Source organism: Montipora capricornis, chromosome 2 (genome assembly GCF_036669925.1).
Source record: "Montipora capricornis isolate CH-2021 chromosome 2, ASM3666992v2, whole genome shotgun sequence".
Lineage (NCBI taxonomy): Eukaryota > Metazoa > Cnidaria > Anthozoa > Scleractinia > Acroporidae > Montipora > Montipora capricornis.
Window position 1 is genome coordinate 49,861,769 of NC_090884.1, and position 19,453 is coordinate 49,881,221.

Below are 19,453 nucleotides of genomic sequence, written 5' to 3' on the forward strand. Positions count from 1 at the left end.
GACTAATATAATGTTAGTTATTTTTATGTTCATAATCTTTGAGTAAGAGTGTCTGCAATTTTAGAATGTTGAGAGTGTACTTGGGTTGAGTTTTTGGCATTTTTGGTCAAATTAATTTTAATTGCCTGAATGTTACTACTATTTGGGAACATTTTCAATGATAATCCTAACATTTCATTATTTTGTTCTCTTACCCTCTCGTCTAAACACGACAAGGAAAACACAAGGAAATTTGTTTGTTGTTTGACACAGTAAAGTAGAATAAGTCGCTGTTAAGGAGGGAAAGGTGTAAATACTTTGAACATTCTGTTTTTCTCAAGAAGAGAATAAGGATGCATGCGTTACATTGGAAAATAGGAGTCTGGATTCTTGTAGCCAAAAGCGGATTTTGCATTTCTTTACTAAAATCCAAAAATGAATTATTGATCGAAAGAATCTACAATGTACATGTACTCTTCTGAGTGGATTCTGAATCCAGATTTGTAGGCTTCGTGATCCATGCATTTATTTTGGAGACTGATTCGAAAAAACTGTAATTTTGGCCAGTGTTAGTCTTGTGAATCATCTGCATTTAATTTAATCAAGGTGATTTTTCGCAGAACTTTAATTTGATACAAATTACGTTTATGCTAACGGTCTGAAAGTGGGCTGTCATGCCAAAAAAATCTGTTTTCGGATTCTTAGTTTCTTTGAGTACAAAAGTATCCGTGTGATCTGAGATCATGAATCCAGTGTTGGATTCTCCCAAAGAAACGCACCCTAATTAATCACATTTTATCCTTGTTTGGCCTTTTTGTACATCTATTAGACCTTTTTGCAGATACAGTGGCCATTTTGATTTCTATCTTTTTTGGAAGACATTATGGGATGCTCAGGGGGCAAAATTAATTAATATTTAATTGCCCCCTGGGCATCCCATAATAGCTATTTAAAACAATCGAAATCAAAATGGTCGCCATATTATTTGCAAAAAGGTTTATTATTAACTCAATTTTGTTTTCACACAATCTAGAACAACAAAGTTGATTTAGTGAGAAATGGAAAATGCGCACCATACTACTTGGCTTCCTCAGCTGGTTTGTCTTAAATCATATATATTTTTTTACTTTATTAAATGCCTAGCCCATTTGGCCGTCTCGCTCCATTGGACCAGCGTTTAAAATTCAATATAATTTAAAATTGTTTTTTAGAAGTTATAGGGAGCTTCAAAAACTGATCTTGCAATGGTTGTTCACAGTCTGTTTCATTACTTTCAATAAGACCTGGCTCCCGCCGGAGCTCCAGTGGGTGCTCACTTGCAAATCGCTGTCTGTTTGTTCTTTAATTATTTTGAGGTCTACCATCTCATTTTAAATTGGCTCATTCCTTATTTATTGCTCTTTTTTTTCTTATCCATCCAGACTAAAAAGAGAACTGAAGTTGGACTTTTCCCGCTTGTTTGGGTTCAATAACTAAAATCAGCAGCCTGCTATGACGTGTGATATGGAGACCAGAGATTTCGTCCGGGCCCCGAGAACTCTTTAAAAGGCTTCTGTCTACCTTATTTGTCGGAAATGTTTCTTCAAGGACTCGCAACAAACATCAGTCAAAACACTGCTTCTATATGGGGCTCTCTTGCATGTCTTTCCCATATCGTACGTCATAAGCTGTAAAAATGACCACTGACTCCTCCATTCTGAGCCACAATGCTGATGGCCCAAAATAGGAATAAAGACATTTTTTTTAGGTGGAAAAATGATGAATATGCCAGAAAAAAAGTTGAAAACATTGTGCATGGTCTAAAGTGTAAATAAAAAATGCTTATTTTTTTGCCTCCAGTTCCCCTTTTACCCTATTAACAAGTCTGGTCCATCAAAACCGTAGTTCCACTGTGTGTATTTGTATTTATAGTGCTCTATCGATGCATACCTACTTTGGTGGGTGATTTGTTGACTCGAAATGGCACTATCCTGAAACATCGTGATGGACAGAATGTAACTAAAGGAGAAGTTGAAGGAGGAATAAGGTGGAGAAATATGTTCGTGCTTTTCAAAAAGCCATAAGTAATTCTCTGATCAAAACCCAAATATTCAAACAGTGTTAAGGCTGGAAACTGATACATTTGTCATTGCCTGCTATTATGTTTTAGCAGCCACTGACAGGCAAATTAGATATTGAAAGACATGCATGGCTCGTGCTGTTTTTCTTTTTGTTTTAATTTACTGTTAATATGTTAATATTAATTAAACAGTGAAATGTAATATCATTATTTCCTGGCTTGCAGGTACATACTAGCTTGCTTGCTGTGGTAGATGTTGTTGCCACTAAACATGTATCAGACGCCATATTGGAAGAGCATTGGATAATATAGCCTCTGATACATGTTTCGTGGTGACAACAACATCTATTGCCTGCAGGCAGTTTAGGTACATACATGTACATGTATTAGATATATTTTCGTGAAAACAAGTTGTAAAAATAAATATTGAAAGATTTAAAAATTAAATGAACCTAGAATCCACTTTAAATCTTACACATTTTCCTTTTAGTGTTGTGCAGTTTCTTCTGAATGCTCAAAATTTTGGACAGTCGGGAAGTAGATAGTTTACTAAAATGAGTTCCAGTACTCTTAATTTAAGTCAAATTTCAGACGTTTGAAGATAAAGGAAATTCAACTCAAAGCGATATTGTTGTCCACTCTTTTTAAAGCAAATTGTGTTGACAAATCTTTACATACAGCTTCTTTTTTACTAGTTGATGATTTTTCCATTTCCAGGTTTTTGAAGACATACAGGCTGTGTGGTATTGGCTGTTAATGTGAGTTCCTTCATGTTTACAGTACTTTTACTGGTCAGTTATTTCAGGTTAATATTGTACACTGTATGCATTAACAATAAGATTTTTTTTTGTCTGCAGAGGAATGATACTTACTGTGGTGTTGGCCTTCATCTATATTGTCATCACACGGTAATAATATTAATAGAGTTGGGTTGATTCACAATAGTCTAAAGCTTACAATAATTTAATGTCAAGAGTACTGCCTGTGTTTAAACACTGAATCCAGATCACAATTGAATTGAGGAATGTTGGTTTTTGGATAGAGCGGGGGAAAATGTTGTCCTTGCTAAGCACCCATTTTAAAAAGGTTAGCTTACATGAAGTAATCGGCCATCACAACAATAATCAAAAGCTAACCTTTTTAAAGTGGGTGCTTGGACTTAAATACTGTTGAACAATGCTGTTTAAAATGGGTGTTGAGACTTAAGTAAGCACTATTTGAGATGCTGCTTACACATGAATCAACAGTACTTATTCAAAATAGTATTTTTAGGGTACGTACTCCAATTGGGTAGTCCATAGGGTACTCCATGGGGTAGGGCTCCGCGTTTTGTCCTCTCCTGTCCTTGTTACATGTAGGAAGATTGTCTCAACAGGAAAGACAAGCGGCAACAAACTGAACCCCCATACTATTATGGTGCAACTGTCGAGTCTCAGGATTTAAGTGACATTGTCTGAGGAACCCTGCATAGATCTGCTGTCACTTCTGGAATCCTTGCTCACTAATTTCATCCGATTTATTACACATTCTTATGTTATGGTTGGCCATTTGATAACTCCAAACTACCCTTACTCTTTAAACTTACTGAGTAAAATAGCTTGGTGAAATACATGTAGCTGGATGTTGAATCGGGATTTTTTTCTCATATTGTGAGGCAGGTGGGTTACTGGATTGTTTGTGTGGCTCAGCATTCTTCTCGTGTTTGCATTAATTATTTATGGTAAGTGTCATCATACAGATCACTAAGGGCAATTGAACACACAGGGGCATAGCCAGGGGGCCCTGGGGTGCCTGTGACCCCCCCTTCCTTCCTTGTGACAGTCAACATTAGAATGAAAACCATATCTGTGAGACTGGAACAGAGTAATTTCCATCACATGCAAATTACTTTATCTATTCGGTTATTTGGTTGGCTTGCCCCTTCCCCCCCATTCACTGCTAATCCAAAAAATTGTCACTTCCACTAAAAACAGCATGGATGTCGACATGACAAACTGGTAATTACCCTGGGTTTGAGAGAGTGCGAGCCCCCTTTGAAAAATCGTAGGTACACAGGGATGTGATCGCTAAGCGCCAGCTGCTGGTGAAAATCACTGCTTGAGAAAGGGGTGATCTCGGGCTGAATTTTGGCCGTTAATTGAATTGACTGAGAAGATTGCAAATTGTTCTCTACAAACTTTAAAAGTCATTTGTTGTGTTAGGTAACAAAAAAAGTAATTATATCTGTTAGCATACGCAATTTATGACAGTGACTAGAATTTATCAATACTGGAAAAATGAAAGAAGTGTTTTAAGTACTGTTATGAGTGGCTCCTTTCCCTGCATTCGCCATCTTGAAGAATTTCAGGTGTTGCGAGACACTAGGAACAGTTATTGTGTTACCAGGTCCCTTTGATGATGCTCAGAGCACAAACTTGCTGCCTCAATAGAATCTTCAACGAGATGAATTTAATCTTAGCTACATCCCTGGCTACACCCCTGAGACAAAATCTGAAAACGGATTTTGTAGCAAATTTCACTAATTGAAAACCCATGTCAGGAAGGATTTTAATCATTACATGTATCAGTGAAATCCACAACAAACTCTGTGCGCAAAATGCAAACATCACCAATGATAAAATATTTTAAAGGAAAAACAGAGGCCATTGCAAGGAATGAGATTTCTAAGTGGGAAAGAATCTGACCAGGCTAAATAAATCAAGCAATCAATATCATAACTGCTTTTCGATACTACCAAAGTGAAAAAGTAAAAGTTTGGTTGGTGTAGTACATACTTGTACTTGTATTTCACTTTGGTAGGCATGTATTATTGCTTCAGCAAGTACAAGTTCTTACAAGACTCTGTCACCAGCCAAGATTTTGAACTAAAGTTTACTTTTAACCTTGATGTATACACAAACTCGAAGGAAACCTGGCTTGGTCTGGGTAAGTGGCCTATAGTTTGATGCACATTTTAGCACTTAAGATCGTCACCATGATTGTGTGTTCCGTAAGCAGTAATGGAAGGAATTCCTGAAAATGTTGGGCTTAAATGGGATTTCAACCCATTCAATTTTGGACGGTACCTACCACTGTTATTGCGCATATGTTCTGCGCATCTCGAGATGCTGACTAATTCAGGGATATTTTTGTGCGGTGCAAAACTATCCAGAGAAAGTAGATCTTTAGTTAGTGATTATCCATCAAGAGTTTTTATTTTGTGCTTTGTGTTCTGTTTGTTTGTGTGTATGTGTGTCTGCTGACCTATATATGTACGAAACTGGCTACCTATATTTTTAACTTTGTAGAACTTTATTCTAGGTAGCCAGCCCTTTCTCTTTTTTAATTCATCAATTGTAATTATGTCCTGGTTAATGTTCAGGAAAATAAAGGTTTGTTTTCTTTGCTTAGTACGTTCTCTTAGTATCCAAAAGAAAATTGGGGTTAACCATGTAAGATCTACATTTCCTTTTTATAGTCATAAACCCAGGAAACAATACCTTTGAATTAGTAGGCACTGTCTTTAAACCATAGAGGATGTGAAATGAAGACTATGTATGAATGGCATGATTCTTTGTGCTGTTCCTATACAGTCTTTACAGTCCACTGTCTTTTGTCTTTTATTACACTTTTATCACCTCACCCTTGACCTTCCCAGTATGCAAAGTCTGGATGCCTGCTATTCATTCCGTGGTTTTTATTATTCTTTTTGGGCAGCTTTTGATGGACTGATGTCCCATTTAGTGTTACCCATAACCTCCTTGTGACACACATTACTCGGACAATAGAAATACTCATAATTGCATCTTGAAAGCTCACAGCTTCTGCCTTTGGGATGACATGTACTATTTGTTCTTATCCCTTGTTTAAATTTAAGTGTGGTTTGATAAATGTTAATAGTAGTAAAAAAGTCCTTGTAAAAAAGTTTACAAAAACCTCAGAATCAAAATGCACACCAAAATTAATTTTCGTTGGGATACTTAAAAATTCAATTTTTGGAAATAAGGAAAATCTGCTCGTCATGTTTGCGCACATTGTTTACCCTACATTTTCAATCTTTAAGTGTGCAAAAAAAGGTTGCCAATATTCAACATGAATGGACAGATGCTGACTGGTGTTTGTTTTTTGGAACAGGTATTATATTGACTATCCTCTTGGTTATTCTCTTTCTGATTGTCCTGGTTTTGCGTAAAAGAATTCAAATAGCAATACAAATGATAAAGGAAGCCAGCAAGTAAGTGAAAATTGTTTCAATATTCCATTGTCATGTATCAAGGTTTCACCCCAACAGTTTGATGTTATACTCATTGCAGTTAGTGTTATCCTCAACTGAGAAAAAAAAAGCTCAGAGGGTTATAAATTATACAACTGTACTGGTGACGTGAACATACCGTTAGAGTAAAAAGTAACACTTAACTTCTGCATGCGGCACCAAATTGGCACCACCTCAGCCAAATTGTTTGAAAATCTAGCCATTTCTAGATTATTGTAGGTCGTTTTCCGTGCTGTTTCTTGGTCAAAACATTCTAGGATCCTTAGAATGTCCATGCATGGCAGTTAGGCCAAAATGCTAACATGGTTTCCTTAGGTATTAAGTTTCTAGAGGTTGCCTTTTAAACCATCCACTTTTGCCTGGGTCCCAAATCAGCCAAATCGTTTGAAAAGCTTAATGCCATTTTCCTTCCTGGTTTTCGTGTCAGAGTATTATAGAATCTTTCAGAAGGTCATACATAGTAACAGCACAGTTTGTTTTCTGCCTTATCCCTGTTCCCTGTCATCCTCTGTTTTTCCTTTTGTCCTTAATTCCTTCTTCATTACTGGATTTATACACTGCTTGGTACCTAAAAAATTTCGCAGTAATTTGGAAGACCTAATTATAGTGAAAAGGAAGTCACTTAACTGTGGTTGAGTATACCTCCCTTCAAGTTTCATTAATAAAACACATCACTGATGATGGGCATAGATTCACGTTGATTCCCAAGATTGTTTTATAATTTATATTTCAAGATTAAGCGAAAAACAAAACCCAGTGGCTCTGACAATATTCTTGTATTTTTCAGTCTCGTTACGTAAGGAAGGAGTCAGTTTTTGTTTTGATAAGACTGTCTTTAATCTTCATAATTATTAACATCATGTTCATCCTCATCCAGTGATATTGATAAATAAATTATTGCTGAAGAGCTTACCTTGATGAATAAAAAAGGCACGGATCACTTTTCTCATTCACTTAGCCTTACTTTAGTTTTTCAATTTTTAACGAGGAAGTTTATTTTGTACATTCAGCAGATTATGCTGCTTTTTTGCATAATTATGCTGTGCATAAAATTTCAACTTTTATTATCTTTACAGGGCAGTTGGTGAAATCAAGACGTCCCTATTCTTTCCACTCATTCCTTGGCTACTGCAGTTTGCTCTATTTGCTTGGTTCTTAGCTGTTGCTGTGTATCCTTTAAAAAAATATAGCTCAAGGATATGAAATTGCTGCCGATGTTATTGCTTATACATGTATCAGAAAAATGGAAGAGGCAATGTGAGGCTAAGCGAAGTCAGAACGCAAGTTTAAAAATATTTACAACGACTGAACGGCCGATGATCGTTCGTCACTTTGTTTTGTGACTCCTGCTCAAAGTGAGGCTGCTCCTTACAGCAATGCATTCTGGTTGCTGTGCAGTGCGTTCCGGTCGAAAGTGTGATGTACATTCTTCATGCTGAAAAGCGAAAAACGAATATTTTGCATTGCTGTTAGTGTTTACGTTATTTTTAATTTTTAATTTTTAATTCAAAACCAAAGCAATTCGCTAATTACTTTCGACACTCAAGTGAAAGGTAACAACTGTCTTGCTATATTACTCGGACTGAAATTTTGCGAAATTGTGCTCACTCGCAGCTGTGTAATGAAAACGATGGTAGATGTTTACCCTAGGAAATGAAGGAAATGTTCTTTTCCTGCTGTCGAAGCTACGACTTTTCCGATTTCCAGCTCGGGTTTTCTCTACCACTCAGACTTCGTAGGACCCAGGCAACCATAACTAGGTTTAGATCAATTTTCCTGCTATATTGTTAAGAATGAATTTGTGTAAATAGCCCATTCTTGCAATGGTGATGAAGATGTTAGATGTGCAACCCAGTAAGGGAACGGAACGATGTCTTTATCCCGGTGGCGAGGGGATACTAAAAGGAAAAAGATCAAATTTTTTTTCTTGACTACCTTGTAGCTTTCTCGTAACTAATGGTGTCCCAGAGTATAAAGTCATAGATGTCCCAGAGAAAGGTGACCCCTACAACCTGACAAATGGATCAGACTGTGACCCAAAGGTACTGTCTTCTATTACTCATAACATGAGAATTTTATTCCATAACACAATCACAGCCAATTACAGCTCTTTCACGTGTGGAAGTATAACCAATCAACGATAGCTTAAAGGCCTTTCCAAGCCAATCACTCGTGCATCTCGTGCAAATCGTACTTTGTTATCAATTAAATGAATTTGCGTTCAGAAAACTATTTCAATGAAAATTCTCTTATGTGTAATAAACAGTTCACGACATAGAAAGTGCTTTGTACTGGGTTGTATTCACTCGTTGCTTGTGTCAAAAACCCTCATTCGCTCGTACCTCGCTCGTTCGGGTTTTGGAACAAACAACTCGTGAAATAAAACCCCGTACACCGCACTTTCTCTGACGTAAAGTATATATACTTGGTTAAATCTGAGGTCCGTAACACCAGACTGTCAGTTTACGGTGTTTATCTATTTCTACAAGAGCCACTGATAGATTTTTCCGAAATGAAAACATGCCGACATTGCATTCCGTGTCAGAGCAATCCATCGTGTGGCTACTGGCTTAAGCACCAATAGCAGAAGCGTTGTGGTCGTGAGGCTCTAATAGACCATTTTACAGTTCTGTGTTCAGTTACCAGGCCTTTGAATAGAAGCGACGCTGGAGTTGACCTTGTTTTGATACAAACCTCACTGCTTTTCTTATGTAAATAGAAATTCATTAGCATTACAACAACATGATTTACATAAGAAAAACAATGAGATTTGTATCAAAGCAAGGTCAACTCCAGCCTCGCTTTTATTCAAGGGCGTGGTAACTGTGCACAGAACTGTAAAATGGTCTATTGGTTATTATTTGGCGGGACGAGGGGCCGGGTTCTCGAAAAGTCGAGAAAACTTTTCGGGTCCTTAAAGCCTTTTGACGCATTACGCAAGGCCGGCATTCCATCGATTGTGAGTGACCAAGGCAACCGTCTTCACAACCTTTGCGTATTCACTCGGGAACAATTTGCGGTTTTCCATCCCGAAATGTAGAACAGACCGATTCACGAACACCTTTTTAATGAAGTCAGTTTTTGAATATAATATTTTAGTAGATACTAAAGAGGCGTGCTCTGATTGGCTACTCATCTCCGAATATATATTCTTTGCTATTCACCTCCGAGAAACTCGCGCGAGATTTGCATCCAAAAATACTGTAGTCGTCGCAGGAATAAATAGTTAAAATCATCTTTTTGTGCTATATTATCTTACTGTTTTAATACATGTGTTTACTAAAACAACTATTCATCTCAGTGTCGGTATTACCGGTATTAAATTATCGTTATTTAATTTGTAAATAAGCAATTCACACTATGGTCTAGTCTTCGTATTAAATATCAAGTAAACTATATCTATCTTATTGCTGTTTTTGTTTTCAGACATTCGAATCAACTTATTCAAATACTTCTGCAAGCTGTGTATTGGCAGGATTGAAAGAGAATGTGTAAGTTGACCCCTAATTTAAAACCAACTTGTCGTGTGAAGTATTGGGAAGCTCATTCGGTCTTCATGGTTCGTGAAATAAACCCCGCGGTCTGTAAATGGTAGTGTTTAAGAATTCTTGGACTGCCAACAGACCTTTTTATACTCGTCTAGTCGCCTGCTTTATTTATTCGTGTTCGAATGATACAGAATAAATGAAATACATATATTTATTAAATTTTCAATCTCGGATATTGTATTTCTGGCTTTCTGATTGGCTCAGGTAATTTCGGTTCTCAGCTCATATAGGGATACTCGCCGTTCTATCACTTATTGTCATCAGAGATCTATTGACTGTCGAAACAAAGGATTCTTTTGTTCTGTGGTTGGCAAAATTTAAATAAGAAAAGATTTACTTCTGAACAGTGAAGTTTCCTATACGGTAATGAGGTAACATCATGTCGTCCTGTAAGTAAAACAGTTCAGAATTTAATGAAAATTTAATAAAACAATTATTCCATTGACGCTTATCGGATATGAGGCCGGTGATAGCCAACTCATATCCAACGTGCACTTATCGAATAATTGTTAAATATTTCAGCTGCAGAAACTGAAATGTTTGTTCAGTCACCTCTTACGGGATATAACTCGAACTCACAAGTGACCATTTCCCAGTTGGCTTGATAGGGCAGCGCAATCGCGCGGTCATGGGTACGGATTAGGATTTTTTTTTTCAGGCTTTCTTCGCGGCGGTTTGGGCTGCTGCTTAAAGGGTCACTGTTATGCTAAATTTACTGTTTTGTAGTCACATCTGGGTAAAAATCTAAGTTAGTACTCTAGCTCATACGCGTAACGTTCCTGTCAAGTCACCGAGATGATACGAAATATGATTTGGCACAAAGAGCCATTCGTATTTAACTTTTGGCGACTTTCAGAGGAAAACGTCTCCAAACTTGAAAAAACTGGCCAATTTTTTCAAGTTTCAATCCATTTCCATCCCCTCCATCCTTGGCTGCAAACAACAAAGAATAGCTTCAGTGCACTTCAATGGCAATTGGCAACAAAACAACAGCATTATCTTTTTGGTCTTCATTGATGCATTGATGTTTTTGATTTTGACTAAAATAGCGTGACACTGTCCCTGCGGTGATCTCCAGTTCTCATGAACTCAGGATCGTGTTTTGTAACGTCTCGGCTATCTCTACCTTGGCCGTTTTTTTCGATTGCGTGACAAAAACAGGATTACCTTAAAAGCGTGCGGCGTCGGATTAGACACTTAAATTAAGTTCCTTTCCTTTCACTCAAAAGCGCTCAGCTCGAGTGACTTAGAGGGAATTGCAAACAGTGTCGAATGATTACTTTTAAAACCTTTATAATCCACAGGCACTTGCTCCGTATGCAAATTTTTCATTTCTTTGGTTGGTTATGGATTATGAACTTTATCATCGCCCTGGGTCAGTGTGTTCTGGCTGGTGCCTTTGCGTCATGGTATTTTGCCTACCACAAACCCCAAGTAAGTGAATGATATTTTAATAGAACGGTATCTTGCAGTCTTACGTACCTGTCGCTATACGCAAAACGTATGTTGATAATGGATTTGTTTTTTCCAGGATGTCCCAGCGTTACCAATCCTCTCTTCCTTCTCGCGCACTTTACGGTAGGTTTGTTGTTGAACCTGTTGTGGTTTTCAAATTTGTAAAGCAATTTACTGACAAATCTGGTTTTCCGTTTAAAATGAAAGTTACCACACCGGTTCTTTGGCCTTTGGAGCAGCCATCATCGCCATTGTCCAGTTTATAAGAGCTGTTCTGGAGTACATCGACAAGAAACTTAAAGGTGATAGCGCATTTCTTTGATACTCGTCCTTTGCGGTCTGCTGTATCGTTTCTTTCAAAGTAGGAGGTATTGTGGCAAGCGCCTTGACCCAAAGGTCAGGTTGTTTCCTTGACATTTGGAGATCCCGGGTTCAAGACCAGCCCTGATGACCACTTGTTGAATTTGATCCTGGTTGTCCTTGGTTCAACTTCTCGGCTGCACTTGGTTTGCCTCCGGCCAGTTGGGATTAACAGTTGTTGTTGTTGTTGTTGTTGTTGTTCCGTTCAGTTGTGTGTTATTGGCCCTGAAAAGCCCATGCGGGAAGTGGTCAAATAAGTATGTATGCATGTATGTGGCTTGTAACTTAGTGTCCTGTGTTGTACTGGTTTGCGTTTGAATCTAATTATATTCAATCTAAAGGTCCAGGGTCCAAGATCTAGCTCTGTGCTATGGTTTTTTTTTTGCATCCTGCCTCTTTTCATTAAGATTAGAAATCGGAGTATTGGCCACTACGGCTTGGTGCTGCGAACGACCCTTTTATGGTAAAACGGCATATGTTACCTAGTTATTATGCAAGGGGCAAGGGACTTCGTTAATGTAAGGTAATTCGTAGACACGTAATACTAGCGGTAATATAAGATTGTTTAAAATTTTGTAAATGTTATGTAAAGTAGATCATTTGTATCGTAATGGGAGTGGCTAATTTTAAAAACATGTTATTTCGTGCGAGAGAAACGTGAATCCTGTTGCTTTGGCTTCTTGGATTAATGTAATGATTTCTTACCCAATTACAAATGAATGCCTGCTTAATAGATTGTTTAGTAACCGTTGCCCGAGCCTGCAGCCTCAGTGCGCATCAGGTATTTTTGCCCAAATCCCAAACAACAAAATGCTGCTGAATTTCCGTTTTTTGACATCTCATCACAATTTATTGGTCCATTTTCTTAGAACATGGACAGGATAACAATGTGATCAAGTTTATCATGTGGTAAGAACCAGACATTGTAATATGTAAGGAAGGCTATGTTCTTTTGATTAAGCTCACTTTATGAATCACCTTTGTTCTTTTACATACCTACAGAAATACTTTATTCGTCCCAAATGGGCTTTTCAGAATAAAGAGATAACTAATGCTATATACAAGTAAATTAATTAACTAATTAACTAGTAAATGACAATCAAACCGATTAATTATTAATAAAAAATTAATTAATGAAATAAAAACAAAAGTGGAGCAATTAGGTCACTAAAAAATTCGAGAGAAGGCTTCTCCTCAGGCAACGTTTGAAGTCCTGTAGTGTTGGTTTCAACTTAAGAGTCGAATCTAGTGAGTTCCAGAGTTTGACTGTCCTGAAGTGGAAAGTTCTTTGCCCTGTGGCTGTTTTAAACAAAGGAATATTTAACATCTGGGAGTTCCTCGTTGTACGCCTTGTGATCATGGCTCTTTGAATATATTTAGAAAATAAAGAGGCTGGAGCGCACCCTGACATACATTTGAAAAGGAATTTATCAAATTCAGATTTTTTAGGAATTCAACTACGAATGACTTTCCACATGGTATTGGTGTTGTTCCGATTTTCTTTGATTTGTTGTTCCATAAATTCCTTTTCAGCTGTTGCAAGTGCTGTTTCTGGTGCTTGGAGAAAATTCTTAAATTTCTCAACAAGAATGCTTACATTATGGTAAGACTGAAAGTTTGTGGCGAGTTTACCAAGAACATCGTGATAACGGCCCAGTTTGTGTTTCTTCATAAGGGAATCTTTGTTTACATTTTTTGCCTCATTAGCCCAAGGCTATCTTTTTCTAATCAGTCACTGAATATTGAAAGTGCATTCCATAATGAGCTATCTCTGAACACTTGAACCCGATATACCATATAATCCTGAACAATGATGTTTTGAAAATTTGCAGTTTCACAGAGATTGTTGGCGCTTTTGCCTCCCAAGAATGTATCAGTTTTTGGTGGCTAAAAGGCTTAAAATTGCAGACTTAACTAAGTTTAACAAGTTCTTTTACTATTTGAAGTCAATTTGTTAATAGCTCAGTGTCCTTTAAATGTATATTGAAGCTCCGTGAATTGGAGGTGTCCGGTTGTAAGAGACAGTTGCTTAAATTGTCCAGTTAGAGCGAGTTTCAATCGAGTGTCGTAAAACCAAAACCAAGTAATTACTTTGGCCAATCAAAAAAGACGGAGACAATCCAGTAAACCAATCAAAACTCGAAGACACAAAGCGCGGGGGAAATTATGGGGCGCCAAAGTGGCGCGAAAACTTTGACACTGAGTGAAGTGGTGCACAACCAAAGCAATTCGCTGATTACTTTTGACACTCAATTGAAAACCGCTCTGAGTGCAAGGATCATTTCTATCTATTTCGTCATGATGCTTTCTGTGCGCAAACTCGTATGTTAATGGACTCGAACAGAATTTAAACAATGGTGTCAGAAAATAATCCATTTAACCTTGGTCATGGCCCCTTAAATCTTGGTCATTTCTGTTACAAACGAACGACTATCCTTGATTCTTACTTTCGATGTACGACTTTTTGCTTCTCGCCGTTTTAGATTGCCATTCACGGGAAGAATTTTTGCAGCTCTGCGAAGCAAGCATTTAAGCTGCTTTTCGAAAATGTGCTGAGGTGAGTGAACCGAGTGCTTGAAAAAGCAAGCTAACGCGGGAAATGCGCAACTCCTCGTTTTGGCGGGAAATAGGGACTTTAAGAACTTCCACGGCGACGTCGCCGAAAACGTCACCTCAAAATATATATCTTGTTTAATAAAGGAAAGTTATCTAGTGCTGAAGCACCAATTGGGGACACTGTAAACTGAAATCAACAGATTAGAGCAATTCAAATGAAATGCTGGTTTTTAAAGAAAGAGGAAAACCAGAGTACCCGGAGAATAACCTCTCGGTGCAGAGTGGAAAACCAGCAAACTCAACCCACGTATGACGCTGAATTTAGAAATCGAACTTGGGCCACATCCCTGCAGCGCTCTTGTAAGTCTTTCGCGATTGTTCCATCTCGTTGTGGTCGTGTAATGTGGGCGAAGTATCCAAAATATATATTGGCTACGAGCGTTTTCAGGGTAAAAATGGAGAATGAGAGGTTTACATTTGCACGCTGCATGCAGATGAAACAGCACAATTAATCTTAAAAGGTCATGATTTAAAGCACTCAAATTAAGCCTTCCCAACATAAAATAAATAACTATGGAGCTGAGAAAAAATACGGAAAGATTATTCTTAAACTTAGAGAAAGAAGAGGACATGCGAACCTCGGAAGGAAGATTTTTTAGCTCATTTCTTTAATGTTCCAGTTGGAATAAGAGAATTTTCATGATTTTTAATACAAGCCGAAGCCTTTCACGTAAAAGCGATTTAAATCTTTGACATCAACCGGTTCTAAGCGTGGGAGAAAGTGTAACCTGTTAACATGCTATTTGTGGAAAGCGCGCCCGAGAAATGATGCAACCCGCGCCAACTGCGTAGAAATATCTGAAAGGGGATCCCTTACTCGTCAAAAAGTCTCAAATTTTCTGCCTGTTTCTAATGATTTCAAAGAGCGAGGTGCTTGTTTTTGAGATGACTATATTTTATTTTTTCTCACCAGAGTTGCGGCTGTCAACGGTGTGACCTCATTCTTGTTGTTCATGGGCAAATTAGTAGTGGTTGGAATTGTAGGTCAGTAAAAAGAAAATTTTGGAGGTTCCTCTTGTGAATTTTTTTTTAAGCCCTATCAAGATTTATGTCCGGAAACAGCGGTCCTCTTACCACCTTTATATCAGATCCTCGCAAAAAAATCGACGGCTTTCAGTTTGTTCGTGCATACCCTGTTGAATAGACAACTGGTCTCAGTTAAGTCACGATGTGCTCGGATACCCGGACCATGCATATGTGGAATACACGGTTTGATTACTAGACCAATAGGCAGGTTTTATTCCCACGGTTGGACTGGTGCGAGAATGGAATCGAGGCCTTGGGTATTTCCCTGTCGAAGCCTCCATTCCATGCTTGATCTATCCCCATTCCCCACCGCAAGAATAAAATGCTTTAAAATTACAAACTTTCAAAGCATTACTGCGATACTATTTTCAACCTTTTTTTTTTTTGCACGTAACGGTAGCTCACAGTAATTATAGCGTTTTCACGTGAGGTCACGGCGGCCATGTTGGTCTACCCAAACAATGAAATGGCGGCCATGATGGTGTACCCAACTAATCCTCTGGGAATTGAGCTCTATTATCATGCAAACGTTTTCCTTTGTATCGGTGGAAAAACAAGGTTACTGATCACATGAGTGAAAACACTCTATAGGGAGGTACGTTTTATATTGGACTGTGTTTAGTCCTTATATGAAATCACGTTAGTCCTTGCTGAAGAGACCAGATGGGACATAAAAGGCTGGTTCACTCCAGCGACGCAAGCTCAGGGAAGTTCACACATTGAACGCAAACGCAAGCACATTTAAATACGCACGCGCAATTGAGTATCCCAAGATGACGGACGAACTCAACCCAAGCAGCGTGGAACGAGTATCTTTCACCTTTGCGTTTGTGTCGCTCGTGTGAACCAGCCTCGACAAAATGTAGAACGGTTCCCGTTGTTTTCGGAAAAAAACGGTAAAGAAAAGAAGTTTTTGGTTGTACGCTGTGGTTTTTTATTGTTTTTCAACTGCAGTTGTAGTTTTTGGCGGGTTTTTAAGAACACAGTAATGTTTGTTTCTTGCAGCGATCGCGAGTTTTTACTGGTTTGACAAAGTGAACAGTGATGACCCAACCACTCTGCGATTTAGCGTCGTTCCAACTATCGTAAGCTCTTGCTCATTTTTACAGTGATGTATTTTTTTTTTGCTTGCATGCACTGATGTTTTAAGGTGGCTTCCAATTTATTTAATGAAGCTTAATAGGGAGCTTAAGCAACGACAACGACTCAAAATACCATACAATAAAATTTGAAAATAAAATGCGCTGCTTCGCTGCTGTTTGAACAGCCGTGCGTGAGAATTGCAAAAATTAGTTCCGAGCAGAAATTTCAGTCTTCACGAACCGCAAAAAGTTATTTGCCAATCCGCAAAATAAAACTCCTGCCAACTTTTCGCGCTACACGGTTGTTTGATATACCTTTATCCATACACGATGGTGTTTAAAGCAGTGGGAGCTATTGGGTCGAAAAAACAAACAAAATAAAATTGAAATGAGTAGAATTCCCTGAGATACATTGTATAATGCACTTAAATTAAAGTTCAAGTCTAAGAATATAGAATACAGGACAACCAACATTTTCAACATTTTCAACGATGCATCTAAAGCAAATTATACAAAATCTTGGTCACTAAAGTCTCCTGAAGAAAATAGGCCATTTCCGAGTTCATGTCTGCTTCCTCTTCAAAACGAGTCTAAGTGCGAAGATTTTCTTAGGAAAATTAGTTTCATTCATATGCAAAGTAGAACTAATTTTCCATCACAAAAAAACTTCGCACTTAGACTCTCTTTGAAGGGCAGACACACGAGGTTGACTAGCAATAGTTATTTTCATAGAGTTATGACATTAGAATTTGAGTTAAGTTTCCCACAATCCTGAATTCAAGATTTCGGAAGGCCTAAATCCTGATTTCAGAAATACAGAAATTATCCTAAACATGCATAAAAGCTAACCTTAGGCCTAAGGTTTGCTTTTATGAATGTTGGCTGAGGATTTTGGAAACTTAACTCCAACTCTACGACATAACTCTATGAAAATAACTCTGAAGAATAGCTGTCCCCCAGGCATACACGAACTCAGAAATGGCCTATTGACCGTGGGGTCTAAAACACAGGTCACATTCCACAGGTCACTCGTGGCAGGTCATTGCTTTATCTTTCTGAAAGTAACCCAAAACCCTCAATTTCGCCAATCCTAGGCCTAAAAACCAACCTTAGGCCTAGGGTTAGCCAAATTGACGGTTTTGGTTACTTTCCAAAAGGTAAAACAACGACCTGCAACGAGTGACCTGTGCAATGTGACCTGTTTTAGACCCGCCACCAATTGACGTGGCGTTAAGGTTGAAATGTAAACGGTTTTCATCGTCTTTCAAATTAGATGGTAATGTTTGTGAGCTCGCGTCCTTGGTAAAATTTAAAGAAAAATAAACATCTAAATGGCTTACAAGTTTCGAGCAGAGCTGCAACTAATTTCTTTCTCTTTCTTAGCTCATGGTGATCTTTGCTTACGCGGTTACAGTCCTTTTCTTCGATGTGTACGACATGGCTATAGACACAATATTCCTGTGCTTCTGTAAGTACAAACCTATGCTATTGTCGCTAGTTCTTTTCCTGTTAATGTTAGCGTACGTATCCAAGTGTTGACCCGGGCGAAATTCCAATGCGCAACTTTCCAAGTTCCACACCAAAAGCACTCGACAGCGCAGCCTACCAACACTAGTCTTTACAATGGGAAGGGGAACATTGAAAATAGTCCGTTATCTAATCCATATGCTACCTGAAGTGAAGTGAATTGAAGCTATTAGTCTCTCCCCTCGGGGCTATTCAGGACTAATTTACAATGTTTTTTGGGGGACTTTAGCCAGACTGCTTATTACGCAGTCTACAATTTATTTTAGGAAGTGAAATATGCCCCCGTCCAGGTAAGGTCAGGCCACAACACCGGGGACTACGTCCCCTACATGAATACATGTATCCCTTATATGGCTATCCCCCTACATGATACACTTAGAGCCTTTTTGACAGAGAAAAAAAGAGCATCTTAGTGTTGCTATACCACAAATTACCTCTCCTCAATGACACTGAAAATATGATCACTCGAGACAAATTTTCATTCTAATTATTCTAGTGGAGGACCTAGAAATGAATGATGGCAGCGCCGAGAAGCCGTACTTCATGAGTAAATCGCTTCAGGAACTACTTCATGTTCAGAACCGTTCGCATCCCGATGGAACAGAACAGACAGCAGCGGGAAAGTAGTGGGCCGCGACTACTCGGCCATGACAAAACGCTGAGAGAAATGAGTACTGAATCAGTTAAATGCATCAGCAGCGTGGGTGATGTCCGTTGGTTCCACATCAAACAAAGAAACTTACTAATGAGAGTCAATTACTGGCAAAAGCGAGTAAATTCTTGAAAGCTTTGCGCTCATCTTTCTAAATCCCTGTGAAAAGTAAATGTACGCAGAGTAGCCTTTTTTCGCGCCAGTTGCGACACGTGATTGTATGGTAAAAACATACTTCAAGTGTCTGCTTCAGTAACTATTCATACGCGCATGCTCAGCCCTCTTTTCCCCGAGGCAGTCGCAATAATAATAATAATAACTAATAACTTTAATAACTGGTAACTACTGTTTGAATAAAACTCTGGGTCCTGACCCAAGGGATTGTAAAGACTTTTCGTGCGTCACGTTTTGTTCGGTACTGTTTATTTAAGTGGCGAGTGGATGCGAGGAGCTCTGTTGGAATTTAAATCTCTGAACTGTTGTAATTTATCGTTAATGTATCGCTTTTGCGTCCACGCCCACTGCACAAATTTATCTCTTCTTTAGTTTTGATAGTCTCGTGAGTAACAAATGTAATTCGTGGAGAAGTAAACGTTCCATATAATACGTTTTGCAGGTGTAAAGATTGGAGAGAATTAATAACCATGCAATTAAATTGAGGAAAAATATTTCTTTAGCCTTATTTGTTTGGGAAGTTTTCGTTGGCCTGTGGAGCGCTTTCACTCACGTGACCAGTAGCCATATTGGATTACTGAAACGAAAGAAGGTATTTGCATAAAAATAGAGTTCAATTCCCGGGGGATAAGTTTGGTACACCATCATGGCTGCCATTCCTTTGTTTTGGAACACCAACATGGCCGCCGTGACGTCATGTGAAAATGCTCTATTGATACAAGC

General features: G+C 38.4%; 1 protein-coding gene across 1 annotated transcript in view; it reads left to right on the top strand.

Moving 5' to 3' along the window:
- LOC138025569 (choline transporter-like protein 4) overlaps nucleotides 1-19,224 on the top strand; it is a 30,165-nt gene extending 10,941 nt beyond the window's left edge. Inside the window, exons 9-29 of the mRNA XM_068872759.1 lie at nucleotides 1,013-1,076; nucleotides 1,891-2,005; nucleotides 2,529-2,570; nucleotides 2,755-2,796; nucleotides 2,896-2,946; nucleotides 3,697-3,758; nucleotides 4,838-4,963; nucleotides 6,152-6,251; nucleotides 7,367-7,459; nucleotides 8,233-8,332; nucleotides 9,717-9,781; nucleotides 11,143-11,272; nucleotides 11,370-11,416; nucleotides 11,501-11,595; nucleotides 12,523-12,562; nucleotides 13,187-13,256; nucleotides 14,137-14,210; nucleotides 15,183-15,253; nucleotides 16,301-16,380; nucleotides 17,761-17,845; nucleotides 18,401-19,224. Coding sequence (XP_068728860.1) covers nucleotides 1,013-1,076; nucleotides 1,891-2,005; nucleotides 2,529-2,570; nucleotides 2,755-2,796; nucleotides 2,896-2,946; nucleotides 3,697-3,758; nucleotides 4,838-4,963; nucleotides 6,152-6,251; nucleotides 7,367-7,459; nucleotides 8,233-8,332; nucleotides 9,717-9,781; nucleotides 11,143-11,272; nucleotides 11,370-11,416; nucleotides 11,501-11,595; nucleotides 12,523-12,562; nucleotides 13,187-13,256; nucleotides 14,137-14,210; nucleotides 15,183-15,253; nucleotides 16,301-16,380; nucleotides 17,761-17,845; nucleotides 18,401-18,531 — 1,683 coding nt within the window. The 3' untranslated portion in view covers nucleotides 18,532-19,224. The remainder of the gene's footprint in view (nucleotides 1-1,012; nucleotides 1,077-1,890; nucleotides 2,006-2,528; nucleotides 2,571-2,754; nucleotides 2,797-2,895; nucleotides 2,947-3,696; nucleotides 3,759-4,837; nucleotides 4,964-6,151; nucleotides 6,252-7,366; nucleotides 7,460-8,232; nucleotides 8,333-9,716; nucleotides 9,782-11,142; nucleotides 11,273-11,369; nucleotides 11,417-11,500; nucleotides 11,596-12,522; nucleotides 12,563-13,186; nucleotides 13,257-14,136; nucleotides 14,211-15,182; nucleotides 15,254-16,300; nucleotides 16,381-17,760; nucleotides 17,846-18,400) is intronic.
- The last annotated feature ends 229 nt before the right edge of the window (nucleotides 19,225-19,453 follow it).